Below are 13,542 nucleotides of genomic sequence, written 5' to 3'. Positions count from 1 at the left end.
GCACAGTCAGCAGAGGGCCTCTGGCCTAGATTTTGCTATGTAAACCTTTCAGCAACTAAAAACTGCAGGCAAGCATATGACTGACTCTCTAAGAGAAAGACTGAGCCAGGGCCAGAGAGACACTCAGTCAGTAAAGAACTTCCTGAACAGATATAAGGACCTAAGATCCATCCACAGCCCCAACATAGAGAACCCAGAAAAAGTGTCTACCCGTCATCTGGCACTGGGGAACTCGAGGCAGGATTCCTGAGGCTCTCTGGTCAGCTGGCCTAGCCTAACTGACAAAGTTCCAGGCCACTGAGAGAGCACATCTCAAAAAACAAGATGGGTAACTCCTAAAAAGTGACATCTAAAGGTTGCCGTGTGGTTTCCTCTGTGTCTCAGCCCATCTCCAAACACATGGGCTGGGGCAAATTCTCTTCAAACAAGCTCCACTTGTTATAAGAGATAATAGTTCTTATTTTCAAATTCCAGTGCCGGGAAACCACAGCCTGTGGGGCGGGACCACGCTGCCTGTTTCTGTACATCCTGAGGACTAAACTCAGGTTAGGGTTAGGGTTAGGGTTAGGGTAGGGTTAGGGTTAGGGTTAGGGTTAGGGTTAGGGTTAGGGTTAGGGTTAGGGACTCCCTTACTTATTGAAGGTGCTGGGAATCAAACCAGGAGCCTTGCATATTCTCAGGAAGTGTTCTGTCCATACTCCCAGCCCTTTATCTGTTTATTGTCGGCTTGTAAGGCAGCCCCGGCTGCCCTGGAACTTGCTATGTAAAACCAGGCTGGGCTCAAAGTTGAAGCTACTCTGCTGCCTTTGCTGGGATTACATTTATTTGCCAGTGTATGGTATGGTTTAGTTTTATTTGTAGGGTCTTACTAAGTTGCCAACGAAGCCCTTGAACTCACTTTGTACCCTAGGGAAGCCTTGAACTTGAAATCTTCCTGCCTCAACCTTAAGAGAAGTAAGGATTACATGCCTGTGCTACTAGGCCCAGTATTTTATCCATCTTTCTTTCCTTCTTTCTTTCTTTCCTCCCTTCCTTCCTCCCTCCCTCTCTCCCTTTCTCCTTTCTTCCCTCCCTCCCTCCCTCCTTCCTTCCTTTCTTCCATCCTTCCTCTCTTTCTTCCTACCCTTTTGCTAAGACAGGTTCTCACTATGTAGCTCAAGCTGGCCTAGAACTATATATATATATATATATATATATATATATATATAGACCAGGCTGCCTCTAACCTCTGTGCTCCTGCTACCCGAGCCTCCCAAGAGCTGGGATTCTGAAATGGGTATGTTGTACGATCCCTAAGCTCCTACACTACGTCCTCCATTATCTCTCCTGGCCTGCAAAGGCTAGACCATCTGCCATCTATACAAAACATGGGCTGACATGTGCCAGAGCCAACCCTACAAACCAACTGCATGTAGTGTCACTCGGTATACCGGAATGACAGTGTACTAACAATGTCTGTACTTGAAAGCCCATAGACAAGTCACCCTGGGCTATATAATGAGACACTATCTCAGGAGGGGATGGGGAAGGGGAGCAAGAGAGGAGGACAGGAAAGGAGAGAGGTTGGAGAAAGGAAAGAGAAAGGTAAGGCAAGGACTGCAGGAAACAAGACTGTGTGGTCATGACCTGCACTGGGGTCGGAGTCGGAGCGTCTCCCACCTGGCTCCTGTTCTGAAGCCCCAGTGTGTAGAGCTGTTTTGAAGGCTGTGGAACCTTAGGATATGGGGTCTGACTAGCAAAAGTGGGTTACTTTGAGGTAGCCTTCAAAGGTTATGGCTCAGCCCCGGTTTCTGCTTCCTGGTGCCCATAACATACCCCCTCCATCATGAAGTGTCCCTCATCTTTCCAGCAACGATGGACAGAAACCCGTCTGAAACTGTGAGTACAAGCAAACCTCTCCTCCCTCAAGCTGTTTCTGCCATGTATGCAGAAACACACAGCTAACACAGACAGAAAGTCGTTACCAGATGAGGAGCAGCCACAGCCCAAACTAATGAATGCATAGGACGGCTACAACACCCTACGGGAAGAGTGGGAAGCCTCTCCTCACCTCCGGCCACACTGAACAGCACCCCGAAGACTTTGCAGAGCAGGGTCCGGAGCCGGACAACTCCTGGCACTTTCACGCCATTCAGATAGCACTTGATCTCAGGGATTCCAGAACCTGCTGCCACTGGCTGTTGGGGGGGGGGACACACACACAAATCAATTAAAAACCCACTCTGCAGCTTCCACTCAACAAGCCTGTGAACTAACCAGGGACGCCCAAATCTTCCTTCCCGAGGACTTGTTCACCCACAGACGCTGGACCCCAGCTGAGCCCTAACTCGGCATCTAACGAGCTCCTCACTGCGTGTGTAGTCACGTGGGACCATTCAGCATCACTGCAGAACCACCTTCTCCACATTCTGATGACACACTCTCCAAGCAATTCCAAGGTGTTACGGAGGATAAAAAGCACCTTTCCCGTCCATATATTCCTCATTAACCTCACCTCATACTGCAGGCTTTACTTCTAGAAAGATCTCCAGGTGAACAATATAGAGAATTTCTGCAATAACCTACAAGCCTCATGTACCCATTTCCCAACACCTAGCTGAAGAACATTAAGTTCTTCTAGCTGGGCAGTGATGGTACACATCTTTAATCCCAGCAGTCAGGAGAGAGAGAGAGAGAGAGAAAGAGAGAGAGAGAGAGAGAGAGAGAGAGAGAGAGAGAGAGAGAGAGAGAGAGACAGAGGGGCAGACAGTCAGACAGTCAGACAGACACACACAGTGAGTACTAAAATCTCATAGACAGTCCATTTTCAAACCACCTTACCTCTATCAAGACAAGAAGGCTTGCCAGGAAGACAAAGGTCAAGTTAAAACCCAGGAGTTCCAGGAGGGACAGGGCAAGGCAGCCTTTCTGACTGCATTCCTCCACCGCTGCAGAGGTGAGTCAAGGCAAAGGGCTCTCAGCCCCTTGAAAAGGGGCAGCCATGGTGGCTGCTCAGTGCCTATCTCCCTGTGTTCCACATACTACAGCTTTTTATAAGGCTTTAAAAGGCTTTATAAAGACAGGGTTTTTCTCTGTAGCCTTGGCTATCCTAGAACTCACCCTGTAGACCAGGCTGGCCTCAAACTCAGCAATTCACCTCCCTCTGCCTCTCAAGTGCTGGGATTAGTTTAAAGACATGTACACTTCAGCTGGCTACATACAACACCTTTTAAACATTTTATTTGGATGTGTGTGTGTGTGTATGGACAGGTATATATACACTTGTGTGCTGGGGCTCACAGTAGCCAAGAGAAAGTACTGGGTCCTTGGGGCTGGAGTTCCAGGCGGTGGTAGAGATATGAGGTGGTTGTGAGACTGTGGGTACTGCGAACAAAACTCAGGTCCTCTGGAAGAGCAGCAGGTGCTTTTAACTGCTGAGCCATCTTTCCAGCCCCACAATTGCTTTAGCTGGGTGTGGCAGTTCTTATCTCTAGTTCAAGTAAAGGCAGGTGGGTCTCTGTGAGTCCAAGGTCCGTGTGTCTACACAGGATCATTCCAGGCAGTCAGGCCTACAGAGACTCTCTCAAAACTAACGAACAAAAAAAGAGCCACTTTAGGGGCTGGTCAGACAGCTCCATGGGTAAAGGTTCTTGTTACCATGCCTGACAGCCTAGTTTATCCCTGAGACCTACAGAGTGGAAGGAGAAGACATGTTGTCCTCTGTCTTCCACACACACTGTGACATGTGCAACACCAACCCCCCACAGACAAAATAAATAAATTAAAAAAGAACTACTTTAAAATTACAGGATTCCCCAGCCCAAACATTACAAAAGTGACCAACACCTTTCAAAGCCCCACCCAAACAAACCTCTACACTATGCCTTGTACAGTGCCCCGTTTGCTGTACCTCATGTCCCTACAGTTCTACTCTATCATTGCACAGCATCTCTTGGTGCTACCCCGTCTGAGCACTAGCCGTGTGGATACACACAGCTGTGCTTAACTTCCGCATACAGTTCCAGTGCTGTGACGGAACCATCCTGTCTCCATCCCTCATCTGCTGACTCAGCCCTCTGCTGTCCCAAGCTGTCCCAAAAGCTGCCTTTAATATACCTGAGTCCAACTGAGAAGGAATTTAAAAGTCACATACAGTGGGTGTGCACACTCCTGTTTCTTGCCAGAGTTTCCGAGCCTCTCCATGTTTTCCTGAGAACTAGAAGGGTTTGATATTGTTCTGGTAAGATGTAGGCATTCTTTCTAGATGCGTGCAGGTGAATTGTCTGTCTGTCTCTCTTGTGTGGTACTAGGGATTGAAAAGATGGCTTCCTATACTGCACAGGTGCTCTAACACTGTGTTATAGCCCCAGGCCTGTTTTGCTTTGCATTTTGAGATGTGGTCTTCGTTGTCCAGGCTAGCCTGGGACTCGATTTGTAGCCCACGTTGTAGGCCTGGAGCTTGCACACCTCCAGCCTCAGCCTCCCTGGCAGGGCACCAGGGGCCTAGCTTTGTTTTGTAAATGCAGGGCAAACCTATCCCAGGCTGTGAACTCAGATTTCCCTTTATTTGTAGAAGTTTCTTGTTGTTGTTTGGGTTTCTACTTGTCTTCATAATCCGAGTGTTTACTTAAATGTGGTCAAGCTTTACAATCAAAGGTCCAGGATCAATGTCTTTGCCTCCAGCCCATGTCTCTGGAGTTTTAATAACTCATACAGTACTCCTGCCATCATCCACTCTCTCGGTTTTTATATCTTCATCCCAAACCCAGGAGAGGTGATGTAGATTCGTAATCCCAGCATTTGGGAGGCTGAGACAGGTGTATCAGGAGTTTCAGGCCAGTCTGCCAGTCTGCCATACAATGAGTTTGAGGCCAGCCTGGGCTATATAGCTACTTGTAGAACAACCAAGGCTAGCTTGTGGACAGAATTTCAAAACAATAAAAAAAATAAAAAAATAAAAAAGTCTTGCTTTCCTCTCCTTCAGTGACAATTTACAACCTCGTGCCTGAATGGCTAACAAATAGCCTTTCAAACACCATATTCACTGATAAATTTCTCAACAAGAAAGAGCCTGAGAATCCAAGGGTCTGAAACAATGGAGCCGTAGAAAGGATACACGTTTGAACCACTCCGAACTTGAGCTGGGTGAAGAGTCGTACAGAGAAGTCCACAAAGAGACCCACCTGCAGAGGATAAGAGAGCCGGCATCTTCGTCTCAGGTGAGGTCAGGTCTCTCCGAAGCCTCACCTGACCTCGCTGCACTCCAGTGGTCGCTCAAGACCGCCGCAGCAACAGAGCGTGAGCACTGCTAGTCACGCTGGCTTTGAGAGACCCTGCCCCAGAGTGGCTCCACTGACTCTCCAAAGAAAAGAGGAAATGAACCAGAGTAAAGAAAGACAAAGACGGAAGAGTCTTTCAGTTAGAGAGGGTAAGACTGCGTCACGTGGGGAGCCACTCTGCAATTTCCAAAGGAGGATTCACAAGAATGGCCAAAATGTCTTCAGTGGTGTCCAGCTGAACAAGCATTTGCCTTAGAACGCTACTTTAAAGGGCATTTAGGTGAGTACAAGTGGTCTCTGCGTTTGGTATTAGCCCTTTTTATTTTCTAAGTCATTATTTCAGTGAGAACCACTCTATCAGTCGCTGGCTACCTGGGAACCTACAAGCCACTGTTGTACTCCACAGAGCTTATGGGAGGCCCAGGAAGCCCCCTAATGTGGTGGAGTGGTGATCAAAGGTCTTGCTTTAACTCCAGCCTCTCTCTGGCTAATGCCTAGAAGCCTTTTAACTGAAGCAGAAAGTGGAGACAGATCAAAGGGCTCTGAGAGAAGAGCTAGGACTGCAGCAGCTACGAAACCAAGGAGGCTGCCTCCTTAGCATCGAGGTGATGAAGCCATTGATAAGGCCGTTAAGAGGTTACAACACACAGAAACACTAACAACTGCATGCAAATGATGCTTATTACAGAGAGAGCCACAACCAGAGATACACAGGACAGGTGCTTGTGTTTTTAGTCCCTGCCCCAGCCATGGGTGCTGAAATTATATAACACAATTAAACCAACTCAACTTCGTTCCCACAATGTCCTCAGAATATTAGCCAATAGGCCTCCTGACTGCATTACTGCCACTAGATGTTCTCTGTGAATTTACCACGGTAAATCTCTCATGAGTATAATGTGAATGGAAAATGGTTGTCACTTGGGGCTGTGTGACATGGAATATACATATACACTACCCAGATATGCCACTGAGAGTTAAGCCTAACACTTGTGCCCAAGTCCCGAGAAAGGCAGAAAGGAGGCTGAGCTGCTCTCTGCCATTTTATAGACAGAAATCAGACTTGGCATGTGTCTTCCGGCTGGGTGCTGACTTTCCCAGCTTCTCTTCTTTGGCTATTAGTGACGTTAAGGCCATAGTTATGGCAGCAGACACAACGGCTATCATAGTTTTTGGTGATATGTCCGGCTTTCCCTGTGTGTGACCTGGGGAATCCAGGAGCCCTGTGCACTCTGGCACACTGCTTCAGTGTGAGCGGGACAGTGTGACCTCAGCATCCACTGGGCTCTGTCTGACGTGTTACCGGCCACCACAGAGGACTGGGTCGCTCGTCAGAGTTCTGGCCAAGCAAGCCTGGCATGCTGGGAGAACTCAGTCTGCGACTTACTCCCTTCTGCAGTACCCAAAGCAAACGCAAAGTCACGTGAGAAACCGGGCCAGGATAATTCATTTCCAAAAGAAGGAGGGAAAAGAAAAGGCAGTCTTGAACACAGTGACAACTATCCCAATGCTCAAATGTCACAGCGGCAAGTGACAAACATCATCCACCAGGCAAGCCTTTCCCTCTAATCTCAACCCGTCCAACTTGTCATCTCCCCAGGTTCTACTACTCACCAGCCCCGTACAGACGCCAATGGCAAACACCACCATCCACTTCACCGCCTCATATCTTCGCCCTTTCTGTTCACAAGGGAAAAGAATGGGTCCATTTGTGATAGGGGGAAAAAAAACGTATCTTGGCTAGCCAGTTCTGGACTAAATCTAAAGAGACAGCAAGCGTGGTGAGGAGGGACAGCTGCAGGTAACCCACAATGACACTGATGAGCCCTAAAGGACTGAGCTGGGTATAGTGACCAGGGGTACACTGAATGACAAGAGGAAGTCTAAGAATTTTGTATATATGGGTGGGATTGCATGTACCAAAACTGTGTGTGTGATAGAGTGTATGTGTGTCTGTGTCTGTATGTAAATCTGTGCATGTGTTGTCTACGTATGTATGTCTCCGTGTATGTGAATGTGTGTGTGTGCGCGCACACACACACACACACACACACGTGCATGTAGGCCAGAAAACAACTTTTGAAGTTAGTTCTCTCCTTTCACCATCTGGGTACAGGGGATCAAATTCATGTTGACATGCCTGGCATCAGATTCCTTTTCCCACGAAGACATCTCAGCAGCAGGGTTTAGGGATTGAAATGCCACTCTTTCATGAAAAGGTTTAAAGGCAAAAGTGGACACTTATGGAGTCACATGAGGATAGAAAACAAGCTGTTAAGAGTTCAGCGCTAACAGACCAAGAGCTGTGGGCTCACCTTATTATCCATGGTCTCCAATACCTCCAGGTAAGGATCGTTGATACAGCGGTCATAGTCCAGACTCTGAGAGAACACAAGAATGGTAAGGGTACACATGGAGTCTCAACATAACCTAACCCAAGAAAAGCTCCAGTTTCTTCCTGTTCAGCAGGAGGTGGGCATCAGCAGTGCCCGGGAAAGCTCATTGCAAACGCAGACTCTAACCCTGTGGCCAGTGGCTTCTGAACCTGTGCATGAATAGGAACCCCAGGTTAGTTATACTTGCAGAAAGAGCCAGCAGCACTGCTTGTGAGAAGCCTCATGCTTAGGAAAAAGCTTTTGCTAGCAAATTTTTTAGGGTCTGGGAAGTAATGCTCAGTGGTAGGATATCATACCCAAGGCCCTGTGTTGAATCCTAGCACTGGTTAAAAATAAAAGACAGATTTTCCTGTTTCTACAAAATAGTTAAAGATCGTCAGCTATCACCAGTCTTGCCCAACTTATTCCCTTACATGTGAACAAACCTTCAATTAACCAGAACCAAGTTAACCCAGACCAACTAATTGTAATTCTCTTTATAGGAGGCCTCCATGAAAATGAGGTTAGCCACAAGACAGACCCAGACAGACTCTATTTTTAAAAGCAACTTCTCATGTCTGTCAGAAGAGGCACAGATTGAGCCCAGCTCCTCCAGTTTCTACCCCTCGGGCAGTATCACTTCAGCCAGGCTCTAGAGATCACAGACATCCTGCAGGCTGTGTGCAGGTGCACTACAGACAGTCAGTCAAAAGAAATCACCTAAATCCTAGGTCTCCTGAGGGAAGCAGCAGTCTGCCAACAAAGGAAAGGTCCAACCTATGCTCTCCCTTCCTCATAACCAGGTCCACTGCCACGTCAGTTAATAAGCAAGCTGGACATTGGCCTGTGGCCTTATCCCCTAACACAAGTTTTAAGTCAGTCAAATATACGTGTGATGTGTGATAATTTAATCCATCCATGACTGCTGAGAGCAAGTCCAAATTCCTACTGTATAAAAGTCCTAGAGTAAATCAGTTGTCATACATCTCAACACAATACTAGGTAACAATCAGACTGTTACAGTAAAATCTTTATCGCCAGACAGGAAAAATGTTCAGACTCATTAAGGGGGAAAAAAGTGATACAAACCAAGATGCAGGGGCCAGAGAGATGGCTCAGCAGCTAAGAGCACTTGCTGCTCTTGCAAGGACCTGAGTTCAACTCCCAGCACCCACATCAAATAGCTTACAACAGCCTCAAGCGATACTGCTCTCACACACACAAACCCATACTTACACATACACATCACAAATCCACACTTACAGACACACACACATCAGAAATCCACACTTACACACACATCACAAATCCATACTCTCTCACACACACACGCACACACACATCACAAATCCATACTCACACACACACACATCACAAATCCACACTTACACACCTAACTTTTATTTTTTATGTAAAATTTTTTTAGATTTATTTTTATGCATATGCCTGTTTTACTTGCCTGTATGTATATGCACCATATGTGTGCCTGGTGTCTGTGGATGTTGGAAGTTTCAGATGGTTCTGAACCACCATGAGGACATTTAGAACAGAACTTATGTCCTCTGTAAGAGCAACAAGTGCTGTTAACCACTGAGCCATCTCTCCGGCTCCATACACATAATTTTAAAAAATCTTAAAGCAAGATGCAAGCCAGGTTTGGTAGCACACACCTTTAATCCCAGCACTTGAGAGACAGAGGCAGGCCTCTGAGTTGCAGGCCAGCCTGGTCCATATTGTAAGTTCCAGGCCGGCGGGAGCTACACAGCGAGACTCTCTCAAAAGACAAAGTGAAAAAGCATGATGCAGAGTAAAATGTATGAGGGGCCGGGAATGTACACAGAGGTTACCTAGCACCACAGAAACAAACTCTAAAATGAATGGCTCCATCTTATTTTGATTTAACAGAATTCAGCATATGTAATGGGAAAATGTCTGTAAGTACTGTTTTGGCTGCTCATAACTGGGCACAAAAACTCTCTTTTGGTATGGGCTTTTTTTTCCCCCTCTTAAGACAGAATCTTATGAAGCCCAGGATGCACAGATTTACTATATACCCAACAGTGGTGCTGAATTTTCGATCCCCCTGCCTCTGTCTCACAAGTGCTGGGATCACAGTATGCACCATCATGCCCAGTTTGTGTAGAGTTGGGGACAGACTTTACAAATGCTACTCATGGAAACTCTAGGTCTCTGGTTTTTATATTAAATAAAAAAAATAACTGGGACTTGGAGAGATGGCTCAGCTGTTACAGAGCACTTGCTCTTCCAGGAGACTCCTTCATTCACCTGCTGACTCCCACCGGCTTGTAACTCCAGTTCTAGGGGGTCCAACCCTCTTTTGGCCTCAGCAGGCACCTGAACTCATGTGTATTCATGCCTACTGACACACAAGCCCACACTTACACACATACACACCTAACTTTTATTTTTTATGTAAATTTTTTTTACGTTTATTTTTATGCATATACATGTTTTACTTGTCTGTATGTATATGCACCATACGTGTGCCTGGTGTCTGTGGATGTTGGAATTAATGAAATTGTATATAAAATTAATGAAATTATATATAAAAAAACAACAACAAGCAGAGCACAGGGAGAAAATCGAACTTACTGAGTGACTAGACATATAAACACAGATTTCTACACACACACATACACACACACTTTAGAAAGTCAATCAGAGTAACTACTTTCTAGGAACAAACTAGGAAAATGAAAATACTGCAATCTATAGATCTCTTTTTGTGTTTTAAAGAAAGATGAGGAAGGGTTCTTATTGAGTCACATGACAACAAGTTGAGACTTCCTCAGTCTAAGAGAGCAAGAGCTGTGGGCTCCTTATTATCTGTGGTCTCCGATACCTCCAGGTAAGGGTCCCATATGCAGCAGTCATAGTCTAGACTCTAGACTATGGGAATAAAAGGGACTGAAGGCGTGTGCCACCACATAAGGCTGGTATCTTGCTTCAGGAATTTGTTTCTAAATTCTTAAATGGCATGTGTTTTCTCCTATTACCTAAAAGCCACCTCTTTCAGAGCCTTGGATCCCCAGGTGTGAAGAAGGCCTTCTGTATGTTACTGCAATGACTGAGGGCTCCACCTCTACACAGAACCAGGATGTGATTGGTCACCACAGACACTGATTACAAAGTTTAATTTTCGTCGGGCGGTGGTGGCGCACACCTTTAATCCCAGCACTTGGGAGGCAGAGGCAGGTGGATTTCTGAGTTTGGGGCTAGCCTGGTCTACAGAGTGAGTTCCAGGACAGCCCGGGCTACATAGAGAAACCCTGTCTCAGAAAAAAAAAAAAAAAAGAAAGAAAGAAAGTTCAATTTTCAGTCAGGCATATGCCTATCACACAACACTCAGAAGGATCTAGAGTTAAAGGCCAGCAAGACCCAGAGAATCTTTTGTTTAGTTTTCTATTTTTCTCCCTATCCTTCCTCCTTTCTTTGTTGTGCTGGGATCAAACCCAGGACCATCTTCATGCTAGAAAAGTGTCCTGCCACTGAGATATAGTCCCAGGCCCTGGGACACTGTGTCTCAAACAGAAAAAGGGAAGGAGGGGAGAGAAATGTATTTGTAATTTCTGACCTCTGAGAACAGAGGCAGAAGACTAAGCTGTTCACCAATGGCCAAGGATGCCATCAGCCACACCTATGTAACAAAGCCTGTAAGAAGCTGAGAGGACTATCTGCCTGTACAGCTATACCCTTTAGTAAATGCCTTAAGAATAAATGAGGTACCCAAAATCATGTTTCCCTGAGCGCTGGGAATGGCTCTACCAATGTCATCAGACTAGGGTGGCGGACAACCTATCTCTTTCTTTCTTTTTTTAATTTTTTATCTTTTTTTTTTTTTTTTTTGGTTTTTTGAGGCAGGGTCTTACTATGTAGCTCTGGCTGTTCTGAAACTCACTACAAAGACCAAGCTGGCCTCGAACTCAGAGATCTGTCTGCCTCTGTCTCCCGAGTGCTGAGATTGAAGGTGTGTACAACTACACTCAGCTTCCTACCACTTTCAGCAGGCAGATGCCGGCCTCAACCTGTGGGATCTGCTGCTACCTCCAAATAACCAGCCGGTGTCTGCTGGAGATCTCCTTGGGGTGTGGGTAAATAAGTCTCCTGCACTGGTGTCAAAAATGGGGTACAGAGTGGGGTGAGAGTGAGAGGAAGTGTTTTCTCTAAAGCCTCTGTCTATCTAAGGTCAGGATTTGCCACAGGACAGTCAAATACTGGGAATCCCTCTCCAGACTTCCTGTCAACAGGGGCAAATAATGGAGACAGAATCACAAGGCAGGATGGAGATCTAGCAGACAGCCAAAACTCTGTCCCAGGCAACTATCTGTTCTTTAAACCCATTCATCTGTCCACCCTAAAATCCACATAAAATCCAATAAAGATGCCTCTATTTTAAATGTCAAATTTTTTTTTTTTTTTTTTTTTTTTTTTTTTTTTTTGGTTTTTCGAGACAAGGTTTCTCTGTATAGCCCTGGCTGTCCTGGAACTCACTCTGTAGACCAGGCTGGCCTCGAACTCAGAAATCCGCCTGCCTCTGCCTCCCAAGTGCTGGGATTAAAGGCGTGCGCCACCAACGCCCGGCTTAAATGTCAAATTTTTAAAAGAGTAAAACCAAGTTCTCTCTTCTGAAGTTGCCTATACCCATTTGCCCTGAGAAGAATGCTATCCTATCCATCTCTCCTGAGAAGAATGCTATCCTATCCATCTCTCCTCCTGCTATGCCTGGCTCAGGGGTATGCACCTGCCTCTGTTGTCTTATTTGGAATGGTTTTCGTCCCACACCAGGGCTCCACAAGCAAGTTTCAGTTGTCCAGAAGAAGCAAATCTACAGAGGCAGAATTCAGGGCTGCCTGCACTGGGTGTGGTGCTAATACAAATACACTTCGGTACTGGAGGCCAGCCGGGGCTACACAGAGCTACCCTGTCTTAAAAAAATAAATAAATAAAAGAACCAACTGACTAGATGTCTCAGTGAGCAAAACCACACGCCCACGAGTTCCATCCCCAGAACCCAAGTAAAGGTGGGAGAACTGACTGACCCCACAGAGTTGTTCTCTGACCTCCATATGTGACCCCTTTGACAATAACAATAGATTTTATTTTTATGTGCATGGCTGTTTGCCTGCATGCATGTATGTGTACCATATGCATGCCTATTTCCCACAAAGGCCAGAAAGGGACACTTAATACCCTGGAATGGAATACAGATGGAATCGAACTCAGGATCCCTGGAAAAGCAATCAGTGCTCTTAATGACTGAGCCATCTTTCCAGCCCCTAATAATAAATTTTAAAATTAAAAAAGAAAAATGTCATTGTCTACCCCCCACCCCAAATAAATTAATTAATTAATTAATTAAAAAAAAAAAACCTGCTCAGAGGGTCAGGCATCCATGACACATGCCTTTTATCCCAGCGCTTGGGAGACAGAGGCAGGTGGATCTCTGAGTTCGAGGACAGCCAGCCAAGGTTACAGAAAGAAACTCTGTCAGAAAACAAAGAAACAACAGAAGAGTCAGGGGTGAAAGGAATGATGTTCAGTGACTGTTACTGAGCATGGGTGTCCTGGAATGAGGGGCTGTTCTAAAATTGATGGGTGAGTATTGTATCCTTCTGTAGCTATACATGTGGGGTACTCTACTGGTACTGCATGAACTGTGTGATCCTCGGTCAGGCTGCCGAAGGAGGCATGAAGCAAGGCAACACCAAGGATCCCTATTTCATTCACATGTGCCAGGCAGTCTGTCACCTTGTCAACCATAAGCTTCCTCTCTTCCACTAAGGCAGACCTGTCATTTCTGCCCTATATGCGGTTCTTTGGTTTGGGAGATGAGCAACTCCTCCACCCTAACCTCCACAGTTGAAACTTTCAGTATTTTCTAATTTTCG

At 46.0% G+C, this 13,542-nt stretch overlaps 1 protein-coding gene across 2 annotated transcripts in view; it reads right to left on the bottom strand.

Annotated features, from left to right (window-relative positions):
- Window positions 1–13,542, bottom strand: part of Clcn6 (chloride voltage-gated channel 6) — a 30,757-nt gene that overhangs the window by 15,421 nt on the left and 1,794 nt on the right. For both annotated transcript variants that reach the window (XM_028757921.1, XM_028757922.1), the window contains exons 3-7: window positions 7,574–7,639; window positions 6,873–6,938; window positions 5,096–5,162; window positions 2,821–2,927; window positions 2,051–2,177 (exon numbers count right to left, since the gene is read on the bottom strand). In XM_028757921.1, coding sequence (XP_028613754.1) covers window positions 2,051–2,177; window positions 2,821–2,927; window positions 5,096–5,162; window positions 6,873–6,938; window positions 7,574–7,639 — 433 coding nt within the window. The remainder of the gene's footprint in view (window positions 1–2,050; window positions 2,178–2,820; window positions 2,928–5,095; window positions 5,163–6,872; window positions 6,939–7,573; window positions 7,640–13,542) is intronic.

Source organism: Grammomys surdaster, unplaced genomic scaffold, assembly GCF_004785775.1.
Source record: "Grammomys surdaster isolate TR1022 unplaced genomic scaffold, NIH_TR_1.0 126185, whole genome shotgun sequence".
In the NCBI taxonomy this organism is placed as follows: domain Eukaryota; kingdom Metazoa; phylum Chordata; class Mammalia; order Rodentia; family Muridae; genus Grammomys; species Grammomys surdaster.
Note: the sequence above shows the minus strand (reverse complement) of the source record. Positions and strands in the feature narration are given on the sequence as shown.